At 44.0% G+C, this 23,537-nt stretch overlaps 1 protein-coding gene across 1 annotated transcript; it reads left to right on the plus strand.

The window, feature by feature from the left end:
• Positions 1–906: 906 nt before the first annotated feature.
• TFPI2 (tissue factor pathway inhibitor 2) lies at positions 907–13,539 on the plus strand. The gene is made up of 5 exons (XM_034402019.3): positions 907–1,189; positions 2,167–2,346; positions 3,599–3,778; positions 7,720–7,893; positions 9,171–13,539. Exons 1-5 carry the CDS (start codon positions 1,105–1,107, stop codon positions 9,191–9,193), a joined length of 642 nt encoding a protein of 213 aa, XP_034257910.1. The 5' UTR covers positions 907–1,104; the 3' UTR covers positions 9,194–13,539.
• The last annotated feature ends 9,998 nt before the right edge of the window (positions 13,540–23,537 follow it).

Raw genomic sequence — 23,537 nt, forward strand, 5'->3', positions numbered from 1 at the left:
TGTTGTAAGTTGAGGACCACTCAATATTTGATATTTCTGTTCCAAAGGCTGAAGCTCAATGGTTGATCACTTCCTAAATTTCTAGAACTAGCCTGTAAAGTGAGATATAACATAACTTTCTGTGAACTGGAGTTTTCCAATATATTGAACTATAATTCCCATCATTCAAATCATCATGGTTTATTCTCATTCTGACTAGAGCACACTACATACACTACAGTACAGACCAAAAGTTTGAAACATCAGGCTGGTTTGAAACATCAGACCTTTCATAGCAACCCACCCCAATTTTAGTTTTCCATTAGCTTCATGGTGTTGTATTGGGGGGGGGGTTATAAAAAGGTCTTTTAAACTGAACTTGATGCCTGGTGATTTCATATTATTGCTCATGTTGCTTCTTGGCAACTGGATGGCAGTGTTTTGTCATTGCCTTCTTAGGATATATTTTTCAACTACCTAGTCTGGCCTCCAATCTTGGACCCTCACCCAATTACTCTCTTCCAGTCAAGGCTGTTTAGCTTCTGGATCCAGGCAAAGCCATTCTGGTGTGTTGAAGTAGGAACACACAGGTCAGCAGCCTCTTGATGAGGCATGCAAATATTCAGCCATGTGTAAAGCCACTTCTTGGACCAACTTCGAGTGATATTCTTTCAATCTACCACTACTTTCCCGTTTTAGTCTGGTTTTTCCGATTTTATACTATACTCATTTTATTCATAAATCTCCTTGTGGGGCCTCTCCTTCTCCATCTCGCTGGCTTCCTAATTAAGTCGTCCAGCCCGGCTCATCCCTCTTTCCAAACATTACTCCTCTGAGGAGGAGAACCACTTCGGTAAACGTCAAGAAGGCGGCTGGCGGGTGGTCCTCTCAGTCCCGTTTCCACCCACCGCCCCCCGGGAGAGATTTGCCTCGCTCCCAGATCACAGCATGAATCACCCGGCCTCGGCCCACCTATTTCCGAGCTGAGCTTGGAAAGTCGCCCAGCAGGAGGAGGCGGAGGGAGGAAAACAGGATTTCAATAAAAAGGCGCGCGAGGGTTCCGAAGAGAACCAGCGTTGTTTGGGGCTCGCTCGCGGGTGTCTGGGTTGCTTTCGACTCTGAATCATGGCTAGCCCTTGCGTCTTCTTGGTGTGCTCGTTGCTGCTGCTACTCCTAGAGAGTGCGTGTGCCCAGGACACCCCACTGACAGGTAATCGGTATGGGGAGCCGCTCGCCTTCGCTCTCTTGAAAGGAGGTGGAAAAGGGGAAGTCGCTGCGCTCAAACTGGATTTCGCTCTTCTGGGAATGTGAATGGAGTTCTCGCTAGATAAGTGTCCCTTCGACAAGCCGCTTCTCGTGCTTCCCTCTTGCTGCCCACGGTGGAGCTTAGACTGTAGGGATGCAGATCGCGGATTTAGGTTTGCCCCAGTGGACTACCCGTGCTTCAATGAACTTCCCTAAAATTAGACTTCAAGGAAGAACCAGCATGGCCCTAATAGGAGAGTGGTGATTTAAAATGGGATGAAAAAACCTGTTGGATCTTGGTATTCCTGTTTTAGAATACTTTGGTCAAATAATCAGCAGCATTTAATTATTACCCACCCTATTCGGGTCTTATAGTGCTATACTATAAGGAACTCTCTACGTTTACATCTGTTTTTTCTTTTTCTTTCTCCATCAAACCGTGGTGTCCCTCTGAATTATTAACTAATTTTTTCTTGAATGTTGATGACAAGATTTTATATATGCATCTAAGGATTAGTCCTCATCCTGGCCCATCACTTGTAGAAGAAGTAGCAAAATATCAAATTCTCAGAGAAGGAATGATAATGCAACCCACTCAATTCACCAAAGGAACATGTTCAGATGAATAGACTGAAATTAAGTATTTTGGGAAACTAGTGAATGAGCAGGACATATTTTCTTCCAGAAATGTTTTGAAATCAGGGGCAAAGGCTGAATAGAAAAGTCTAAAGGAAATGCCTTCTTTTTCTTTTTTTATGATTGAGGATAATATCTTAAAATTTTTATTATTTGAAACCTAGTTGTTATGCTGCTAATGAAATGTTTGTAATATTTGGATTTTAAATCATTTTTAAAAATTATTTCTTAATTGTGTTTTATTCTCTATACCTAAGCTTTGTACCAGAGCTGCTTGTCTCACTTATTTCTCTCTTTTTCTGGCAGGGAGTACAGATATCTGTTTGCAGCCACCCCTTAAAGGACCCTGTCGGGCCATACATTACAGGTGGCATTATGATAGATACTCGCAAACCTGCAAGCAGTTTATATATGGCGGTTGCAAAGGGAATGACAACAATTTCTTAGATTTTACAGAGTGTTCAGAAACATGCAAACGGATCAAAAGTATGTTATTGTTAAAATTTCAGTTCTCAAAACAAGTGTGGATTCAATTAGATAAATTGTTATTATTGAAAAGTTTCTTTTGCTTACTTTTATAATTCATGTTGTTTAATTTATTAATCTGGTTGATTTATTAATCTGGTTGATATAAAAATAAGTCCAAGTTTTAAACCTTATATCCTAGAATTAAGTTACCTTGATATGCAACCACTTTCTTTGAGGAAGACCATTAAATGTGTTTTATAAAGTTTACATGCATATCTTAAAATACTTAGGGTACTTTATTCAGACTCATCGGGTTGTTTACTTTCCCTTTTGCTATATAATTTGTTATTCAAGCCATTGTGTGATTTCTTAAAATCTCTATTAATTGTATGATCTAGGCTAGTCTGCCACAAGCATCAATCCTGTTTTCCTACTTTCCTTCACTTCAGTTTTCTTAGACTGCAACATCTCTGGTTGATAAATCCAATAGAATCAAAGGCTACTGAGTTGTAAGTCAGCCAATAAGAGAAAATAAATATATCTCTTGTCTGGATTTGTTAGACGACAGGGCCCACTCAGCCTTAACGACATAAGCATGCTTATTATGCACTGGAATAAACTTGCCCCAAAACTGGAAATGTTGTTTATCTTCCTCTTTTGCCAACACTGCTATGCCCCGTACATTTTTAAAGCATGCCCTTGATTTCTTTGATATCAAGATCAAAGAAAAGATGTGTGCTTCTGCTGTGAAAAACTGTGAAAAGAGAAAACAAAGATGATCAATGGTATGAATTGTGAAGAAAGATTAAAGAAACATATATAACTTAGAGAAGAGGAACAAAATGGAGATGTGAGCATACTTTTTATGTACCTGAGATTTGCACCTGAGAAAGGACATAAACTTCTCCAGTGCCAAACTGAGCAGGACCAGATTTAATGATACAGTTAGGATCAACTTACTGATAGAGTGCTCAGTAATCAAATCAGTCTTTCAGAAAACTGAGTGGGTTGTTCTTCCATGTAGATCTGTTGGGGAGGAACATGAACATCCAACATATTATTTTATTTCTTAAAAAAAAAAAATTCCCAACTGATAGGAAGGCAGGATTGAGGAAGTGACAAGTTCGATAAGTTACAGTGACTAGTGACTAATTGCACACTGATGTCCATTGGATTTCCTAGATTACTAATTAAATTCTATACCAGACATAAAAGCTCATCGCAATGGTTTAATGTTCAATGTGTTCCTTGGGTTTTGTTTTTATTTTAGAAGTGCCAAAAATATGCAGGCTGGAAAATGACCCAGGAATATGCCGCGCTTACATTTCAAGATATTTCTTTAATCTCAGAACGATGAGATGTGAAAAGTTTTATTATGGAGGATGTTTTGGAAACGAAAACCGATTTGACAGCTCAGTCACCTGCATGGACTTCTGTTTGCCAAGAAGAAGTAATTAACATTTTATTACTAGGCAGACAACAATCTAGGAAGTGTAAGAAGGGCCAGAAAGCAGAATTTATTCCCTTAACTTTATCTTTGATGTGGCTTGCTCTGACCATTCAAAAGATTTCTGTAGTAAATAAGATAATAAAGGTATATCGTTTCCTTCATCTCTGTTGACATTTTGAATGATAATGTAATGTATCTCTGAACAACCTCTTTTCTAAATTTATCCCTTTCTTCTGTTACCTCAAATAAATCTTGCTTATATCTTTTGAGAATAAGATAAACAAAATTATTTCTTCTTGCAAATAAAGTGAGAGATGCTTTAACTATACTTTAACTTTTGGGGTTTGGATGGGGAAGATCTCAGACATTAGTTGTTCATACCTTGGCAAACAGAAATGGTTTTCATATAATGGAAGGGATCAGGGCAGGGGTAGGGTCTACTTACCTTTACTACCAGTTCGCAATGGGGCCGTGCACGTGAGCTTGCTTCACTCACATGCACGCGGGCTCTTCTGTGCATGTGCAGAAGCCTCCTGATGACATCAGGGTTGGTGGGCGGAGCCGCCTGCCGGTTTTATTACTGGTTCTATAGAACCGGTCAGAACCCAGGGCAACCCAACCCATTTTGGTGAAATCCAAAATTTTTCCCTTCCGGTTCTGTGGGGAAGAATACTGCAAAATCCATATTCCCACCCCACTCTGAGGCCAGCCATAGGGGGTATTTGCCGGTTCTCCGAACTACTCAAAATTTCCACTACCAGTTCTCCAGAACCTGTTAGAACCTGCTGGATTTCACCACTGGAAGGGATGTTTTTATATCTGCTTTCGCTATATATCAGATGATGCTGTCAAAGTCACCTATTATCAATACTTGTAAATAAATTTGCCCCATCCACCTGTTGTCTTTTGAAAACATTGTGCTTTATTTTTGCCTCTAGAAATTTTGAAGCAATAATCTATTTTCTTGAAGTTAAAGGCTATTAATGATTTCTCCTTCTAAGAACTAATCAATTTATAACCGCTTTTAGTCTTATCCTGAGATGGTTTTGACCCATACTATAAGTACTAAATGAACTGGAAGCCTATGTTCTGAAAGATCCATTCAGCCTATCATGCTGAACTTTAGCTGTTCCTAAAAATCCCCAATTTTAAAAAATTTTATGTCTGACATTTTGGTTTATAAGATAAACGTACTGCTTTTCACAAAAGTTAAAGAAAAAGTAGGGGAAAGATGTTTCACAAACATATTAAGGCAGAAAAAGCTTATCTTCAGAGTATTAAAGAACAAGTAATCAGTGGAATGACTTGCCTTCCAAAATTGTGGGTGCTCCAACACTGGAGGTTTTAAAGAAGAGATTGGATAATCATTCATCTGAAATAGTATAGGGCCGTGATGGCAAACTTATGGCATACATGCCACAGGTGGCACACGGAGCCATATTGGTGGGCACACTAGTGTTGCCCTAGCTCAGCTCCAACGCACATGCGCGTGCCGGCCAGCTAATTTTCGGGCCTTCCGGTCCCACTGGAAGACGAGAAATGGGCTATTTCCGGCCTCCAGGGGAGGAGGCTGTTTTTGCCCTCCCCAGGCTCCTAGAACGCCTCTGAAGCCTGAAAGCCTCTGAAGCCTGGGGAGGGTGAAAAATGGGCCTTCCAGTCCCACCCTGCCATCATGTGCCAAAAGTGGGAGGGAGTGCAGGGGGGTCACTTGCACATGCACAGAAGGGCTATGCACATTGAATTATGGATGTGGGCATACATGCCTGCAACCCCCCCCCCACGCTCCCCACGCTTTTGGCACGTGACGGCAAAAAGGTTAGCCATCACTGGTATAGCATTCCTGCTTGAGCAAGGGGTTGGACTAGAAGATCTCAAAGGTCCCTTCTAACTCTGTTATTCCGTTAAGCAGCCATATTCTTTGCAGGGCTAATGGCTGCTTCAAATGTTTTTCAGTATGGATTTGAGTTGCGTTTCTGAGTGTATGCACAGATATTCAGACTTGTATTCAGTTTGGTTTCCTAGCAGTACCAAAAGAAGCATATCTGTGTACATGTACATGTGCATACAAACAAGTACAAGTTATCTAGCATCTAGCAAAGATTATGACTTCTTTAACAATTATGTGAGGCATGTTTTAATTTGTAAATCACCTCTTTGGAATGTTTGTACAGCTGAATTTTTACCACTAGCAGTACGTTTTTTCCTCACATTTTCAGATATTTCTGGCAAATGAACTGTATTGAATTTACTTTTCTTATTATTTGAAGATACATCTGAAATGTCTTTCCATGAAAACCATCAGGAAATATAGAAATTTCAACTATTTCCCCCTTCCAAGAGAGTTCATGGTATTCTGTTGTTGGAAAAAGTGTCTTAACTAGTTACTGCTTTTTTCAGAATGAAGGCGAAATAGTTTAAGTTTATTTATTTGTCAAGCATATATAAAATAATAGGTAAAAGTATAAACATAATTTGAATACATGAAAAGAGTAAGTAAAACGGAATATTAGGACAGGGACGGTAGGCACGCTGGTGCACTTATGCACGCCCCTTACAGACCTCTTAGGAATGGGGTGAGGTCAACAGTAGACAGTCTAAGGTTAAAGTTTTGGGGGTTTGGGGAAGAAACTACAGAGTCAGGTAGTGCATTCCAGGCACTGACCACTCTGTTGCTGAAGTCATATTTTCTGCAATCAAGTTTGGAACGGTTTACCTTGAGTTTGTATCTATTATTTGCTGGTGTATTGTTGTGGTTGAAGCTGAAGTAGTCATTGACAGGAAGGACATTGTGGCAGATAATTTTATGTACTGTGCTTAGGTCAGACTGAAGTCGGCATAGTTCTAGATTGTCTACGCCCAAAATTTGGAGTCTGGTGGCATAAGGTATTTTATTGCGGTTAGAGGATGGAGGATTCTTCTCGTAAAATATCTCTGGACTCTCTCGATTGTATTTATGTCTGATATGCAGTGCAGGTTCCAGACAGATGAGCTGTATTCAAGAATTGGTCTATCAAATGTTTTGTATGCTCTAGTTAGTAGTACAACATTACCAGACTAGAAGCTATACAAGATTAGGTTAACAATTCTTAATACCTTTTTGGCAATGTTGTTACAGTGGGCTCAGGCACTTAGATCTTTAGAAAGGTCCTTGACAGAGTGAGGGTCATCTACAAGGTCATGTCCATCTAATTTGTATTTTATGTTTTGATTTTTTTTGCCTATGTGCAAGACAGAGAATTTGTTGATTGAGATTTGAAGTTGCCACTTGTTAGACCAATCTGACATATAGTCAAGGTCTTTTTGAAGGGAAGTTGCATTGTTGGTGGTGTTGAATAGTTTAACATCATCAGCGAAGAGAACTCAGTTGCTTTTAATATGATCACAAAGGGCATTTATATAAAGTATGAAGAGTGTTGGACCTAAAACACTGCCTTGGGGAACACCGCTATTAACATGTACAGGATTTGATATAGTGCTTCCTATTTTGACCACTTATTGTCTGTTTGACAGGAAGGCAGCTGTCCATTTATCTAGGAGACCAGAAATGCCATAGGATTTTAGTTTTAAGTACTTGGGAGATGTGTATGAGTTGTGATTCCTTGAATGACATAATAAGGGAGACTGACTGGAATTACTGTACGTACTTTGCTTTACATCAGGTACCTCAACTTTTAGCAGTTGCAAAGTTGTAATTGATGTTTTTCCCTTTCTGTAGCATGGGAATGTCACATCTGAATTCAAAAGGAGCAAGGAGACAAGACCTCAATTGCAGATTTAGGCAAATTTATTCCACTGATGCCTATGGTTAATTAGTTAACCAAAATAGACTGCTATTATTGTTTTTTTAAAATTGCTCATGTCCAAAATGGGTTTTGTTGTTGTAATCCTGCAATTAAAGCGTGTCGTATACTAATGATTTTTTTCCTTTTTTTTCTTTTAAGCTTCTCCTTCACTTTGTTACAGTCCAAAAGAAGAAGGATCATGTTCAGCTTCAGTCTCTCGCTTTTATTACAATACTAGGACAAAAACATGTGAGAGGTTCACCTACAGTGGCTGTGGTGGCAACAATAATAACTTTACCACAGAAAAATCCTGTCTCAGGATGTGCAGGAGAAGTAGGTGTCTTTCCTATTGCTTTGGGGGGGATGGCCAGGTGATGGCCAAATCTGGCCCTTGGTTCGGGTTAATTTTTCCAATAAGCAACCAAATTGGAAGATCATTTAAGAGCTATTTATCAGAGTACTTTAATAAAGTGAAATCTCCCAATGACAAGCGGGGGTGGGAAATCTGGAAAAATAGTCTAAATTTACTTTTAATGTTTGCACAACAGTGAACTTCAAAGTAAAAGTTGATTGTTTTAGAAATAATAATCTGTCCAATTACATCATAAGAATTGAACCTCCCAATAATATGCATAGCCATAGAAAAGAGTATTGCATTCAGAATAAAAAAAGGAACTTTTATCTGCAAGATATTGAATGTTTTCCTGTCATTTCTGGTTTCTAAAAGTGAGGCTTTAATTGAAAGTTAATGTTTATGGCAAATTATTGGCAGTACATTAGGAAAAGTAAATTTAAAATACAAGAAAACCCATGTTAGTTAGCCAGAGCAACAGTACTACAAAAAAGCATGTTTCAAGTATTATAAAGTCCATACTGTGTGGCCATCATGGGGGAGTGCCAGAAAGCAGAATGTAAGCTTTTCTTTCAATACTCACAGAATATTCACTGGATATGATTCTGTTATAGCACAGGTGATGAATATGCTTTTTCTTCAGGCAGGCTAAATGAATCTGATTTTCTAGTACTTTCTTCTCCCCATGTAGGATGTTGGGACTATTAAGGAAGGTGAGGGGTATTGAAAGAAAGCACAGCCAGCCAGGAGTAAAGTGTAAAGAATTAAAAGGCAGCTGAAATATCTGTGCTTTTATAAAGGACTACCTTGAAATTAGACACCAAGAAAATATTTCGGTGGCTTAGTAGTTTAAAATGGGAGAATGTAAAATTAGAAAGTCTCCTAAACTTTGCTAATATTACAAGATTATTTTGATGATATAAGAGTTATTTTGAAATAATTTTGAAGAGAAAGAAAGGTGTGATTCAAATGCTTTTAAACACTGACACTAGTGCAATGACAAGTATGCAACTTGGGAGTCCCCAATAAATTTGTTCTGGATTTTGCTTGTGTAAGCCAGTTTTTGACTTGTCCAGGCAGAATGGGAATAAGTTTAATAGTGATCTTGGTTTTATCACTGGTAATTTCCCCTAGATTGGTAAATCATCCCAAATTGCTTATGATCCCAAAGAGAAGTTGTGCCCAACATTTTAACATCTAAATTAATGTGATCAAATTATCCCTGAAAATGACTCAATCTGTATTTTATTCTTAATAGGAACAAGGAAGCAAATTTTGTGAGACCAAAGAAATGGATGAATACAAAAATCTCTCCAGCAAATGAATGCTGCACAGTTTCCTAAATCTAAGAATCTGAACTATTTGAATTTACTGGAAGCTATAATTTATTACCTTATTATATACAGAAAATATTATGATCATTTCTCAAATATAGGAAGTTACTATTGTGTAATTTTAATTCATTATAATACCATTGAAGGCACATTACTGTATATAATTATAGACTCTTCTTCCCTTTTTTGTAATCCTTCCTCAATTGCTGTTGATTAACCATCTGGGTTCTAGTAGCCTCGCATGATTGCTGCTCTGTTGGAGTGGGTAAAAGGGCAAAAAATTAATAATAGTTCATTTCTAGTCTTGAAGGCAGCTATGCTATCATGAGGCCTGAGGAGCTAACCTAAGTGCTGATCAGGTCTGGTGAGGTGAGATGTCAAGACAGTAATCCCACTGGTCCAATTTGATATAAAGGTGTTAGGGACTAGAGGCCTGGGATGACATCCATCATCTCATATGTTTCTAGTAGTCATGCCTAAACATCAGAGAGAAGGAGAAGAGGAGAAAGAAAAGGAAAAAAAGTCTGTTCATGGAGTGAATGGAATGGCTGAAGAGAAAGATTGTAAAGAGATATAGTGTGCAGAATAGTTGTACACTATAGTATACAACTATATTGTATAGTTGGTTCATAGTCGAAAGGGAGAAGAAAAGTCCAGGGATGGCTTCTCTGGAAAAAGAGAAGTGAAGACCCAGAGGAATAAAAGCTTCCCCCAAATGCTTAGAAGGGAAGGAGAACATCAGTTATTGACAGCAAAGCCCTAGTTCATCCCCCAATGGAGAAACATGGCTGTTCAGCTGAGCAGTTCCAGGAGAAAGTCAACCCATACTGAGTGCACTATTACAGTAAATTCCAGTCAATTCATTTGTTTTATTCTTTCTCTTGTCAATCCCAAAAATGAGGGAAGAAGACAGAAAGAAAGGATGAAGGAGAGCTAGAAAGGGCTAGTCTCTGGGAGGAAGACCTAGGAGGAAACCTGCACTCAGTGAATGCCAGTACTGTGTTATATTCTGCATACAGGAGGGGGGAGCGGACCTGGCGGGTATTACGGAGACCTGGTTGGGCCCGGAGGGAGGGGTCCCTCTGGTTGAGATGTGCCCACCAGGCTTCAGAGCATTTCATCAGCCAAGGGCCCAGGGGAGGGGCGGGGGGGTGGCGATTATTATTAACGAAGGTCTTGGTCCGAGGAAGACCACTGTGCCACAGATTGCCGGATGTGAATCCCTCTTTATGAGATGGGGTCATGGGGTTCAGATGGGCTTGTTGCTTGCGTACCTGGCTCCTTGCCGCGCGGCAATGGCCCTGCCCGAGCTCCTCGACGTGATAGCCATGGTGGCAGTTGATACACCCAGGCTTATGGTCATGGGTGATTTCAACTTGCCGTCCATCGGTGAAACATCTGAGACGGCTCGGGAGTTCATGGCTTCCATGACGGCCATGGACCTGACCCAACTAGTTCATGGCCCCACCCACAGGGGGGGACACACTCTGGACTTGATTTTTGTCTTTGGCCAATGGTTGAGTGATCTTATTATAGGGGATATAGACATGGAACCCTTGTCATGGTCAGATCACTCGCTCCTTCGCCTGGACCTTCGAACCGCTACACCCCGCCACAGGGAGGCGGAGCCAATAAGATGGGTCCGCCCCAGGCGCCTGATGGATCCTGATAGGTTCCAGATGGAGCTTGGGCCATTTCCTGAGGATCTAGCACATGACTCGGCTGAGGACCTGGTAGCCGCCTGGGATCGGGCGGCTGGTGGGGCCTTGGACCGTGTCGTGCCTTTGCGGCCTCTGACCCGGTGCTGATCCCGCGCAGCTCCTTGGTTTACTGAGGAGCTGAGGGAAATGAAGCGCCGGAAAAGACGCCTGGAGAGCGGTTGGAGGGCCAGTCTCGCTGAATCTGATCGAACACTGGTAAGGTCGCATATTAAGACCTACCTAGTGGCGATAAAGATGGCAAAGTTTAATTACTTTTCCGCCTCTATTGCGTCATCAGGGAATCGTCCGGCCACCCTGTTTAGGGTGACCCGCTCCCTGCTCCATCCGGGAGTGCGGGAGGATCCCCTGGAAGGCAGGGCGGAGGATTTTGGACAATACCTGTATGACAAAATCACTCAGATCCGGGGGGATTTGGACTCTGACTGGGTAGATCAGGGCAGGGTGACGAGGAATAGTCTTGAGAATGTTATCTGGGAGGAGTTTGATGCTGTGACTCCCGATGATGTGGACAGGATTTTGGGGAGACTTAGTACAGCCACATGTTTACTGGACCCGTGTCCCTCCTGGTTGGTACTGGCTTCCCGGGAGGTTACACGAGGCTGGCTCCAGGGTGTTATCAACGCTTCGTTGAGTGAGGGTTACTTCCCTGCTGCCTTGAAAGAGACGGTGGTGAGGCCTCTCCTCAAGAAGCCGTCCCTGGATCCAGCAATATTGGCCAACTATCGTCCTGTCTCCAACCTTCGCTTCATGGCGAAGGTTGTTGAGAGTGTGGTCGCGCGACAGTTTCCACAATTCCTGGAGGAAACATCTTATCTAGATCTGTTCCAGTCGGGTTTCAGGTCTGGGCACAGCACGGAAACGGCATTGGTCGCGTTGGTTGATGATCTCTGGAGGGCTCGGGACAGGGGTTGCTCTTCTGTTCTGGTCCTGTTAGATCTCTCAGCGGCTTTTGATACCATCGACCATGGTATCATGCTGCACTGGCTGGAAGAGTTGGGGGTGGGAGGCACCGTATTGCAGTGGTTCTCCTCCTTTCTCTCCGACCGGTCGCAGTTTGTGTTGGCAGGGGGGCAGAGGTCGACCTCGAGGCCTCTCATCTGTGGAGTGCCGCAGGGATCGGTCCTCTTGCCCCTTCTGTTCAACATTTATGTGAAGCCGCTGAGCGAGATCATCCGTGGCTTCGGGGTGAGATACCATCAGTACGCTGATGACACCCAGCTGTACATCTTCACCCCAAGCCACCCCAACGATGCCCTTGAAGTGATGTCTCAGTGCCTGGAGGCTGTGCGGATCTGGATGGGGAGGAACAGGCTCAAGCTCAACCCTTCCAAGACTGAGTGGCTGTGGCTCCCGGCATCCCGATATAGTCAGTTGACTCCATCACTGACTATTGGGGGCGAGTCCTTGGCCCCCACAGAAAGTGCTCGCAATCTGGTAGTCCTCCTGGATATGCAGCTGTCCTTGGAGGAACATCTGACGGCTGTAACCAGGGGGACCTTTTATCAGGTTCGCCTGATTCGCCAGTTGTGGCCCTTTCTTGATCGGGATTCCCTGTGCACAGTCACTCACGCCCTCATCACCTCTCGCCTTGACTACTGCAATGCTCTCTACATGGGGCTTCCCTTGAGGGGCACCCGGAGGTTCCAGCTGGTCCAGAACGCAGCAGCGTGGGTAGTGATGGGAGCAGCATGGCGCTCCCATGTAACACCGCTCCTGCGCGAGCTGCACTGGCTCCCGGTGGTCTTCCGGGTGCGCTTCAAGGTGTTGGTTATCACCTTTAAAGCGCTCCATGGCATAGGGCCTAGCTATCTTCGAGACCGCCTGCTGCTACCGACGACCTCCCAGCGACCCGTGCGCTCCCACAGAGAGGGCCTCCTAAGGGTGCCATCAGCCAAACAATGTAGGCTGGTGACCCCCAGGGGGAGAGCCTTCTCTGTGGGGGCACCTACCCTCTGGAATCAACTGCCCCCAGAGATAAGGAGAATCCAAGACCTCAGTGCCTTCTGCCGTGCCCTTAAAACCCACTTTTTCCAACAAGCCGGGGTGGCTTAGGAAGAAATTTTTTAAATGTTTAATTGGTTTGTGGTTTTTTAAATTTTGGGCCAAATTTATATAGATTTTAATTGTTTTTAATATTTGTATTTCATGTTTTTAATTCTGGCTGTGCACCGCCCTGAGTCCTCAGGGAGAAGGGCGGTATATAAATTGAAAAATAAAATAAATAAAATAATTGAGATTGTGAATTTTGGTTGTTCCAAAGTTGCTTTTCCAAAAAGCATCTGGACTTTCTTGGTTTATTCCTCAAAAATGTTTCACTTCTCATCCAAGAAGCTTTTTCAGTTCTGACTGAATGGTGAGGAATGGAAGGATTTATATTCTTTGCAGTCACCTGGTTGTTAGCACTCTGAAGGTTGGTCGTTTAGCTTTCTGAGAATAATTGAGCCCACTTGGGGGTTTATCTGTATCCTCAGAATCAGAGCGCAAACAAGTATGGAGCTTTTTTGGAGCTGTTGTATATTCTGTTGTCATAAATACCTGCTGTGAATAAATTCATTATATGTGATAAAAAAAAGCAAAATGCCTCTGCTGTCTTATTTCTTTGTGCCAATTGCTATCCTTGCAAAACTATATTATCTCCAGTTCAAAAAACAACCTCACCACAGTGTGACAATGACTGTCCTTTCTTCAAGGTTGGTTCCAGTTGGAATTGGTAGAAGAGGACAAATCAAACCTGACATCCAAGGGAGTTTCTATTTAAAAACTGGATGAGGCTGGTGAAGGACTACCTCCTAGCATGGGATTAGATATCATCAATATGTGTATAATACCTGGTTGTAGAGCTTGACTTCTGATTGAGTCAGCGATGCTGTTGAGACTATCTCAATGCCTGAAGGCTGCTATGGGCTGGCTGGAGGGGCTCACATTCAAATCATCAAGACTGAGGGGATGTGCATTCATGGATACTGCATTTCTGAGTACTTTCCAACTTTAACTCTTGATGGAGTGGCACTTCCCTGGACAAAACGGGGGTGTAATTTGGGTGTCTTCCTTGATTCACAAATCTTGCTGGAAGAGCAGGTAGCAGCTGTTGCCAGAAAAGTTTTGGCAGAGATCCATCTTGTATGCTAATTATACTCCTTCCTGGATTGGGAGGCCCCATTGATGGTCATTCATGCCATAGTTGAACTTGTCATTATCAGCAATTCACTTGCGTCTGACCCTCGGTCACTGTATGGATCAGCACTCTCCATGCCCTTCTTCTCTTGCACCATTTCCTTCAGATCCACCATGGTCATCTCAGTGTCATCCTTTATAGTGTCCAAGCAGCAGATACTTCTCCTTTTTCTGCTGATTGAAAATAGTTGAACTAATATTAAACTATTGGTCATTATATTATTAAAGATTGAACTACTGCAATGTACAAAAGAGCAACCTTTGAAAAAAAAAAACCTAGTAAGCGATACCTGGCTAGGAATGAGGTCCTTTGAGTACTTCTGTGTACACTATAATTTAGCTAGGTAACACCTCTTTCCATGAGCTGCAGAAGTAGCCAGTCAGCTTCCAAGTTCAATTCAAGGATAATTGTCATCTATAAAGTTGTTCTTGCTCAGGAGCTGGTTATTTGTTCAGTTATTTCTTCCTGTTCTATCATATCTTGTAGAGTAATATATGCCTGATTCCCATTGTTCAAATCATGGTGCCTAGTTGAACCTTGCATACAAGCCTTTTTCGAGGATGGCCATGTCCTACAAATAGAATCCTCCCAAACCTACGTGGCCTAAACCCTGTTGTCATTTAGGAAATCCTTTCAAAGGGGGCTTCTTCAGCAACTCCTGGAACAGAGTGATTTGCGATTATGCTGATAACCTGAATTTGATAATCTGATAATTCTTGGGGTTTCTTCTATAATAAAAGTAATTAATAGTATTTTTTTTCTTATTAATTATTTTTTTAGTTATTTATTTTTTTACTATATTGCATGATTCCTAGAGTTGTCTGGGCAAATGAAATGGCTTATAAATTGAACATATAAAAGATATTTAAAAAATTAAGTAGCATTTGAACTAAATAAAGATAAAAGAGAGGAATTAAGAGCTGAGGAGGGAAAGCATTAAATGCAAGGGTGAAATTCAGCAGAATTTGGAGAATTCTGCTGGAGAATCGGTAGCAGAAATTTTGAATAATTCAGAGAATCAGCAAATACCACCTCTGGCTGGCCCCAGAGTGGGGTGGGAATGGAGATTTTGCAATATCCTTCCCCCAGGAGTGGGGTGGGAATGGAGATTTTGCAGTATCTTTCCTCTGCCACGCCCACCAAGCAATACCCATAGAACCGGTAGTAAAAAGATTTGAATTCCACCACTGATTAAGTGTGTTTTAAAAAAGCCAACAAAGTATAATAATCCAGGTGTTGGAAAAATCTGGGAAGACCCAAGTTTAGCTCATCCAACCATAAGCCTCAATAAGTAAATTGGGACACTGCATTAAGAGTTATAGACCAGACAACTACTATGCAAAATGTATTTCAGCCCACAGAAGCCAAAGGGATGTGAGAAATATCCCAAAATGAATCCTTCAGTTTTCTGAAAGGATAAGTAAAGGAGGGGAGAAATTATTTCAAATTCACAAGATCCTGTCCATATAAACTTACAATAAAAGTAATATCGATACTCACATGGTGTGTGCTTCTTTTCTGACTTACCTTGAAGGGCTTACATGTCGGCTCATTATGAGCTTAAAATGAAGGGCTTACAAGTAGGTTTACTATGAGGTTAAAATGATGTGAGCTCTGAGAACAAAAGTAAGATTATAAAGCAAAAAATAAAAATAATAGTTCTTTTGTTCTATCAATAACCATATCCATTTCCAATGTGCACTTTTAGCTTCCAGTGAACTCCACAAGACCTTTAGGTTACAGTTCCTGATCCTTTCTGGAACTTCCCAAAGTTCACGTGGGCATGAATAACAAAAAACAATTCAGCCTAGAACACGGGTGTCAAACCTATGGTGTCACGTGATGTATCACGATGATTTCCCCTTCACGGAGCTGGGGTGGCCTGCGTGTGTTGCATCTGGCCCATGGGCCGCCAGTTTGATATCCCTGGCCTAGAATGTCACAGTTACTATCAGCATAACCATTATAGACAGTCCTACCCTTGTTTCCTGTCAGATTAGAACTGGAAAAGAAAACATTGCTCATTCTGACTAGCAACAGAACTGGGAAGAGATAACAATGGGGTTCATTCATCAAGCTAAGCAATTCGATTTTGATGATACATTTGACTTTGACTTAGTAAGTTGTGTGAAATCATTCACTTTATTTTATTTAATTAATCAGTTAAGCAAAAATGTGAATCTGATCAGTCTTTAGAAAATGCTTGAAGCTTTTTATGGATGTCAAAGATTCTTAGCTTTTGCTTATTTGTGGCTTTTCCCAACTTTATAATGAATTAATGTAAATAGAATGGATATGTTTAAGCTTCATTATATTGTTCTACAGAAATGTTCTATTTTTGAGAAAATAAGAACAATTGCACACAAGGCAGGAAATATCAGCATCTCAGTTTTTTAAAAATGTTGCAGTTGTCAATATTTTTTTTCCTTGATCAGTTTAAGACATTCCGAAGCAAATGGAGAATAAATTTAATTAAAATTTTAAAAAAGATAAATCCCAAGTTGACAGGCTCAATTGCTATATGGAGTGTGAATCTGGGTATTAATAAGAAAATGAATTAGTTATGGTGCTAATAAATATTTTGTTATGTTAATTTAATTTCTGACCATGAAAATGACAAATATACTTTTTTGAAGCAGCTGATAGACATCTTTAAAAGCTTTCATTATTCAGCTAATGCATTCTTCTGCAGTATCTTTTAATTTTTGAGAGAGTTAAAATGGTGATGACTTGGTTCCAGCTAGACCATTCCAGTAGAGTAAGAGATCCCAGTACAAAGCAGTGAGGCTAAACAGGACCTGCCAACACACTTTCTTGGCACCTACAAAATCCCTTTTCTACCTCATTTTATTTTTTTAATGTATTTTAATTAATAAATCTAAAGCTATTATTCTAAAGCAACCAACCTTAAACATAACTTTTTTTCTCTTTATATCTCTTTCATTGAGGATAGTTACACAGCATAGCCAGGGGTGTCAAATTCAATTTCATTGAGGGCCGCCTTAGGGTTGGGTCTGACCTTGGAGGGCCAGGATGGGCATGGCCAGGGTGGGTGTGGCCAGCTGGATGTTACTTGTATAGGTGGTGCCTGTGGTGGCCTGAGTGTTCTGCCATGAAAACGGGCTCCTGAGCTCTGGTTTTGGCTGCCACGGCCTCCTGCAACCCTCTGTCAGCAAAAATGGAGCTGGGAAGTGCTGCCCATGGCCCTCGGGAGCTCCGTTTTTGGCTGTGATGGCCTTCTGCAACCCTCTGCCAGTGAAAATGGAACTCCAGAGGGCCGCACACAGCCCTCCCAAGCTCCGTTTTCTCTGGCAAAGGCATTGCGGGTCAGTCCTTTGCAGTTTCCAGGGTGGCCCTGTGGTCCAGATCTAAGCACCCCATGAGCCGGATCCAGCCCCAGGGCCTTGAGTTTGACACCTCTGGCAAAGGCCTTTGACCTGGAATTCCTTTTTGGACTTCCCAGAGACTGTTTGTTTTTGGTTTGTTTTTGGTTTTTATTAGATTTATATACTGCCCTACTCCCGAAGGACTCAGGGCGGTGAACAGGCACAAAATAAAATACATAAATACAAAAGTTAAAAGACATAATTAAAACCAGATTAATTTAGCCCGAGACAATTAAAAAATCCCAATAATTTAAAACAGATTAAAATTTCGATTTAAAAGAATTTAAAACAGGGGAGAAAATTAGGCCAGGCCGGCTTGCTGGAATAGGAGAATCTTAAGAGCACAGCAGAAAGTGCGTAGATCCGGGATCCTCCGTATCTCTGGGGGGAGCTCGTTCCAGATAGTGGGTGCCCCCACAGAGAAGGCCCTCCCCCTGAGGGCTGCCAGTCGACATTGTTTAGCTGACGGCACCCGGAGAAGCCCCTCTCTATGAGAACGTACCAGCTGGTGGGAGGCTGCTTGTGGTAGTAGGCAGTCCCATAAATAATCAGGTCCTAAGCCATGGAGCGCTCTAAAGGTGTTGACCAAAACCTTGAAGTGGACCCGGAAGACCACCGGGAGCCAGTGCAGGTCGCGCAGGAGAGGTGTCACATGGGAGCGCCATGTTGCTCCCATAACCACCCGCAGGGCCGCACTCTGTGCCAGTTGGAGCCTCTGGTGCTCCTCAAGGGGAGCCCATGTAGAGAGTGTTGCAGTAGTCCAGGCGGGAAGTGATGAGGGCATGAGTGACTGTGTGTAGGGAGTCCTGATCCAGAAAGGGATGCAACTGGCAAATCAGGCAAACCTGATGAAAAATCCCCCCGGTCATGGCTGTCAAGTGTTCTTCTAAAGACAGCCGTGAATCCAGGAGGACACCCAAGTTGTGAGCCCTCTCCGTGGGGACCAGCGATTCACCTCCAATAGTCAGTGATGGCGTCAACTGACTATATCGGGATGTCGGAAACCACAGCCACTCGGTCTTGGATGGGTTGAGCCTGAGCCTGTTCCTCCCCATCCAGATCCGCACGGCCTCCAGACATCACTTCAGGGGCATCGTTGGGATGGTCCGGGGTGAAGATGTACAGCTGGGTGTCATCAGCGTACTGGTGGTACTTCACCCGGAAACCATGGATGATCTCGCCCAGTGGCTTTACATAAATGTTGAACAAAAGGGGTGAGAGGACCAACCCTTGTGGCACCCCAATATGAGGGGCCTCAGGGTCGACCTCTGTCCCCCTGCCAACACAGACTGCAACCGGTTGGAGAGAAAGGAGGAGAACCACCATAATACAATGCCCCCCACCCCTAACTCTTCCTACCGGTGCAGCATGATACCATGGTTGATGGTATCAAAAGCCGCTGAGAGATCTAATAGGACCAAGACAGAGGAGCAACCCCTGTCCCGAGCCCTCCAGAGATTATCAACCAACACGACCAATGCCGTTTCCATGCTGTACCCAGGCCTGAAGCCCAACTGGAATGGGTCCAGATACGTCCTTTCATCCAGGTACTGGGGGAGCTGTCGCACAACCACACTCTCAACAACCTTCTCCAACAAAGGTTGGAGACCGGATGATAATTTGACAACACTGCCAGGTCCAGGGAAGGCTTCTTGAGGAGAGGCCTCACCACCTCCTCTTTCAAGGCAGCGGGGAAGTCACCCTCACCCAATGAAGCATTTATAATCCCTGGAGCCAGCCTCGCGTCACCTCCCGGGAAGCCAGCACTAACCAGGAGGGGCACGGGTCCAATAAACATGTGGTCACGTTCAGTCCACCCAGAATCCTATCCATGTCGTCAGGGGTCACAGGATCAAACTCATCCCAGATAACATTCTCAAGACCTGCCTCAGTCAACCCCCCTGGAACTATCCAGTTGGAGTCCAGATCTTCCCGAATCTGAGTGATTTTGTCATACAGATATTGAACAAAATCCTTGGCTCTACCCTCCAAGGGGTCCTCCCTTGCTTCCTGGTGGAGCAGGGAGCGGGTCACCCTAAACAGAGCAGCCGGGCGATTATCTGATGACGCAATAAGAGCAGCAAAATATGTACATTTTGCTGCTTTTGTTGCCACTAGGTAATTCTTAATATGAAATCTTACCAGTGTCCGGTTGGATTCAGAAAGACTGGCCCTCCAACTATTCTCTAGGCGTTTTTTCCGGCGCTTCATCTCCCTCAGCTCCTCAGTGAACCAAGGAACTAGGGGAGATCGGCGCCAGGTCAGAGGCTGCAAAGGCACGACCCGATCCAGAGCTCCAGCGGCCGCCCTTTCCCAGGCAGCCACTAGGTCCCTAGTCGAGGCGTGTGCCAGAGCTTCAGGAAATGGCCCAAGCTCCATCAGGCGCCTGGGGCGGAACCATCTTACTGGCTCCGCCTCCCTGCGACGGGGTAAAGTGGTTCGAAGGTCAAGGCGAAGGAGTGAGTGATCTGACCATGACAAGGGCTCAGTGACTATATCCCCTATTTCAAGATCACTCAACCACTGTCCAGAGACAAAAATCCGGTCCAGCGTGTTTCCCCCTGTGTGTGTAGGGCCATGAATTAACTGGGTCAGGTCCATAGCTGTCATGGAAGCCATGAACTTCCGAGCTATCTCTGATGTCTCATCCACAGATGGCAGGTTGAAATCCCCCATGACCATAAGTCTGGGGGTATCAACCGCCACCGCAGTGATAACGTCGAGGAACTCGGGCAGGGGTGCTGCCACGTGGCAGGGAGCCAGGTACGTGATCAGCAAGCCCATCTGAACCCCATGAACCCACTTCACAAGGAGGGACTCACAGCCAGCCGTCTGAGGAACAGTGGCCTCCCTCGGTCTCAGACCTTCTTTAATAATAACCGCTACTCCCCCACCCCTGCCCTGTGACCTCAGCCGATGAAATGCAAGGAAACCTGGCAGGCACATTTCCACGAGGGGAACCCCCCCTCCTGGCCCAACCAGGTCTCCATAATACCTGCCAGGTCCGCTCCCCCCTCACTAATTAAGTCACAGATGAGGGGGGCTTTATTTACTATGGACCTGGCATTGCACAGCATCAGCCGGAGGGCTGGGCCTGAGGGTCTGTGCAACCTGGGGAATGGGTGGAGCCTTGGGTGCCAGAGCACACCACCGCTCGTAAACAGCGGGTATGCACTCCCCTAACTTGGTATGGACCCCTGCTCCCGCCATATCTACCCCTCCCACTCATGGTAGTGATGTTCAAAGCACTATCCGGACAAACTCTGACTCCCCCCTCGACCCCGGGATCCCCACCTCCCACACCGTGCTTTCTTGCCAGGCCCACCCCTCCCTTTAGTGGGCTATCCCCCATGCCTACAATCTGCATTCCAATCAAACCCTCCCCCTCCCTAGAATCCCTTAAAAATTTAACAAAAAATTTGAATAAAAGACCCCTCAACCCCTTAGTTTTCACATGCCATCTCTCCGGGTCCCAAAACCCATCCTTGAGGTAGGCCCTCGATAGGGAAGAGGGCCACATCTGCAAGAGGGGGGGAATCTTGCAGCGCAAGCAGGTCCAATGTCATATACATCTCCAGGTATAGTGATGGAGGCACGGAGCATAAACAGAGGTCTCACAAAAGATGTAATATACAGGTATAGTTCAATGAGGTGCACTGGTACTTCCACTGTCCTCTCACGACAGTGGGAAGGATCCTGACAGATACAATTCAATAGGAGTAACATCCAACTCGCTCTCACACGAGCAGCCTACAAATGACCTTAGATCGAAACAGAGTATTCCTCCCAGTGGTACAGTCAAGATGTAATAAAGTCCTCCTCAGATGTTGCCTCATTGCCTAACCACAGTTGGAGAGTCAAAAGCTATCAATCTATCAGTCAGCCAATCAGTCCAGGGAGAGAGTCCTGGAAATAGTCTCTGGCATAGTCGTATACTCGCAGATCATATTCAAGTAATAGTTCCGATAGAGGGGAAAAGAGGGAAAGGGAGGGGGGAAGGAGAGGAGAACCCCTTCAATTTCAGGGCAGCTGGTAAGCCCGTTTCATAACATATGCAGTGCCCGGGAAGGGGGGAGAGGAGGGGGGGATAGATATCAATGCGATGGAGGGATGCCCCTCCGTCGCCCCCAACCCTATTTCCTCAGTTTTTTGGGAAGCATAATTGTTTCCAGACCCCAGCCTCCCTTAAATACCATGAGAGGCCTCCAGGTCTTCTACAACGTTAAAGGTCTTCCGTGAGGGGTCACACATCTCCATCAGGCAACTGCCTGTGCCCCTCTCCTTTTCCTCCACAGCAGCCCCCTTCATGCCGATATTTGGCCAAGCGTCCAGTGTTTCTAATGGGGTATGCTTCAGCCCTATATAGTCTCTGGGCCGATCTCGCACCCCCGCTGATGCCAATTCCACCATCCCTGGTTCCAAGGGGCTGCCGTGGAGATTTCCAGGTGGGGCAGATGAAAAAAATTTCAAGCGGGCCATCTTCCCGCTCACTACCAGGCTGCCATGTCATCACACCTCCGCCTTCTCCTTCACCTTCTTCGCCGCCATGAGCGCTACCAGTGGGCGGCCGACAAGCCAGCATTCCCCCTGGCTCCTCCGGCTCCTTTGGCTCCACCACACTCAGGAGCCAACATCCAAGGCCAACGTGGCCACAGCCCTCCGCAGCCGAGCCGAGTCCAATCCAATGCGCCCGAGGGCGAGCCGAGCCGGATCCGACACGCCGAGGGGCGTGGGAGGTCTCCAACTCCTTGCCCCAAGCTCAGCACTCCCCTGGGCTCCTCCGGCATTCCTCAGTACTCCCCCAGCGCCTCCAGACTTGCCTCCAGCCTCGCCACGCCCAGCCGAACGCCAACGCCCAAGGCCACCACAGCTACAGCCTTCCGCAGCCTTCCGCAGCCGAGCCAAGCCAGCTGAGCGAGCCCGATGCACCCGAGGGTAAGCCGAGCCAGACTGATACACTGAGGGGCGAGGAAGGTCTTAAAATCCTCGCCCCGAGCTCATCCAGCCAAACCAGGGGGAGCTGATGGTCGAGCGCCCCTGTAGTAAGCCCCTGAAGCCCCGAGGCCATCCATCCTCACAGAGCACTCGGAGACCCCACCGCCATCTTGCGCATGCTCAATCAACTCAATGCATGGGGAACAACAGTTGTTTCCCATGCATGTCCTAAAGCAGTCCTTCTTTTTCTTAGCTTCTGAGCTCAGCCAAGGTCAACCAGCTGCTCCTTCCTGCAGTTTGCCAATGCCTCTGGTCTTCAGGTATAGGCATTTTCTTAGAAAATAAAGATGTGGACAGCAGCACTCCATAAATTTGCCTACATTATTCTCTCTTTGTGTATGCACATGTGTGCACTTGGCTACACCCATCATGGCAGCCATTTTATGAAGTCCCCATAACATGTATTAAAAATTCCAAATGTGCATATTGGTCCCAAAATATTATCTTTATAATACAGAATACTAAATATAAACCAATTGCTTAAAACATGGAATCACCAGAAATATCCAAAAATAGCTACAAAACCCCTGCCCCCCCAAGATATTGCCATTTAATCTTACAGAAACATTTAGTGTGCATTTATTAATTTAACTATATTCAATAAGATTTTGGTAATCTTATAATGTACTGGTTATCTCTTCTTGCCCTTTGTTCTTCTTTTTCTTTAGAATTTCATTTGTTAATTATCTCTGCCTGTGTCCTGGCATATAATTCAATCCATACTGTATTTTGTAACATTTTACACCATGTCCACACTATGAATAAAACATACTGGAAATAATTGAAATTGTTTCTGATTTTAAGTATCTGAGTGTTGAATATTTGTTCTGTTAAACCTTATCTCCTTAATTTATTGTTTCTGCAATCTATGTATATTTTAGACCCATCTTTGAATTACATGTTATACATACGGTTCAATAAATAATTCCCACAAAATTGCCTAATTACGTGATGCACTTTTCATATTAATAATTAAAAAGAACAAATACATATACAGAATTATTTTGTCTGATG

This window comes from Pantherophis guttatus, chromosome 4, assembly GCF_059756535.1.
Source record: "Pantherophis guttatus breed Tessera chromosome 4, ASM5975653v1, whole genome shotgun sequence".
In the NCBI taxonomy this organism is placed as follows: Eukaryota; Metazoa; Chordata; class Lepidosauria; order Squamata; family Colubridae; genus Pantherophis; species Pantherophis guttatus.

Bases quoted from the DNA above. Each gene is read 5' to 3' on its own strand.
- TFPI2 (XM_034402019.3), top strand. From the start codon at position 1,105: ATGGCTAGCCCTTGCGTCTTCTTGGTGTGCTCGTTGCTGCTGCTACTC. The intron at 1,190-2,166 runs GTAATCGGTATG...TTTTTCTGGCAG, and splicing joins CCAGGACACCCCACTGACAG to GGAGTACAGATATCTGTTTG. The intron at 3,779-7,719 runs GTAATTAACATT...TTTTCTTTTAAG, and splicing joins CTTCTGTTTGCCAAGAAGAA to CTTCTCCTTCACTTTGTTAC.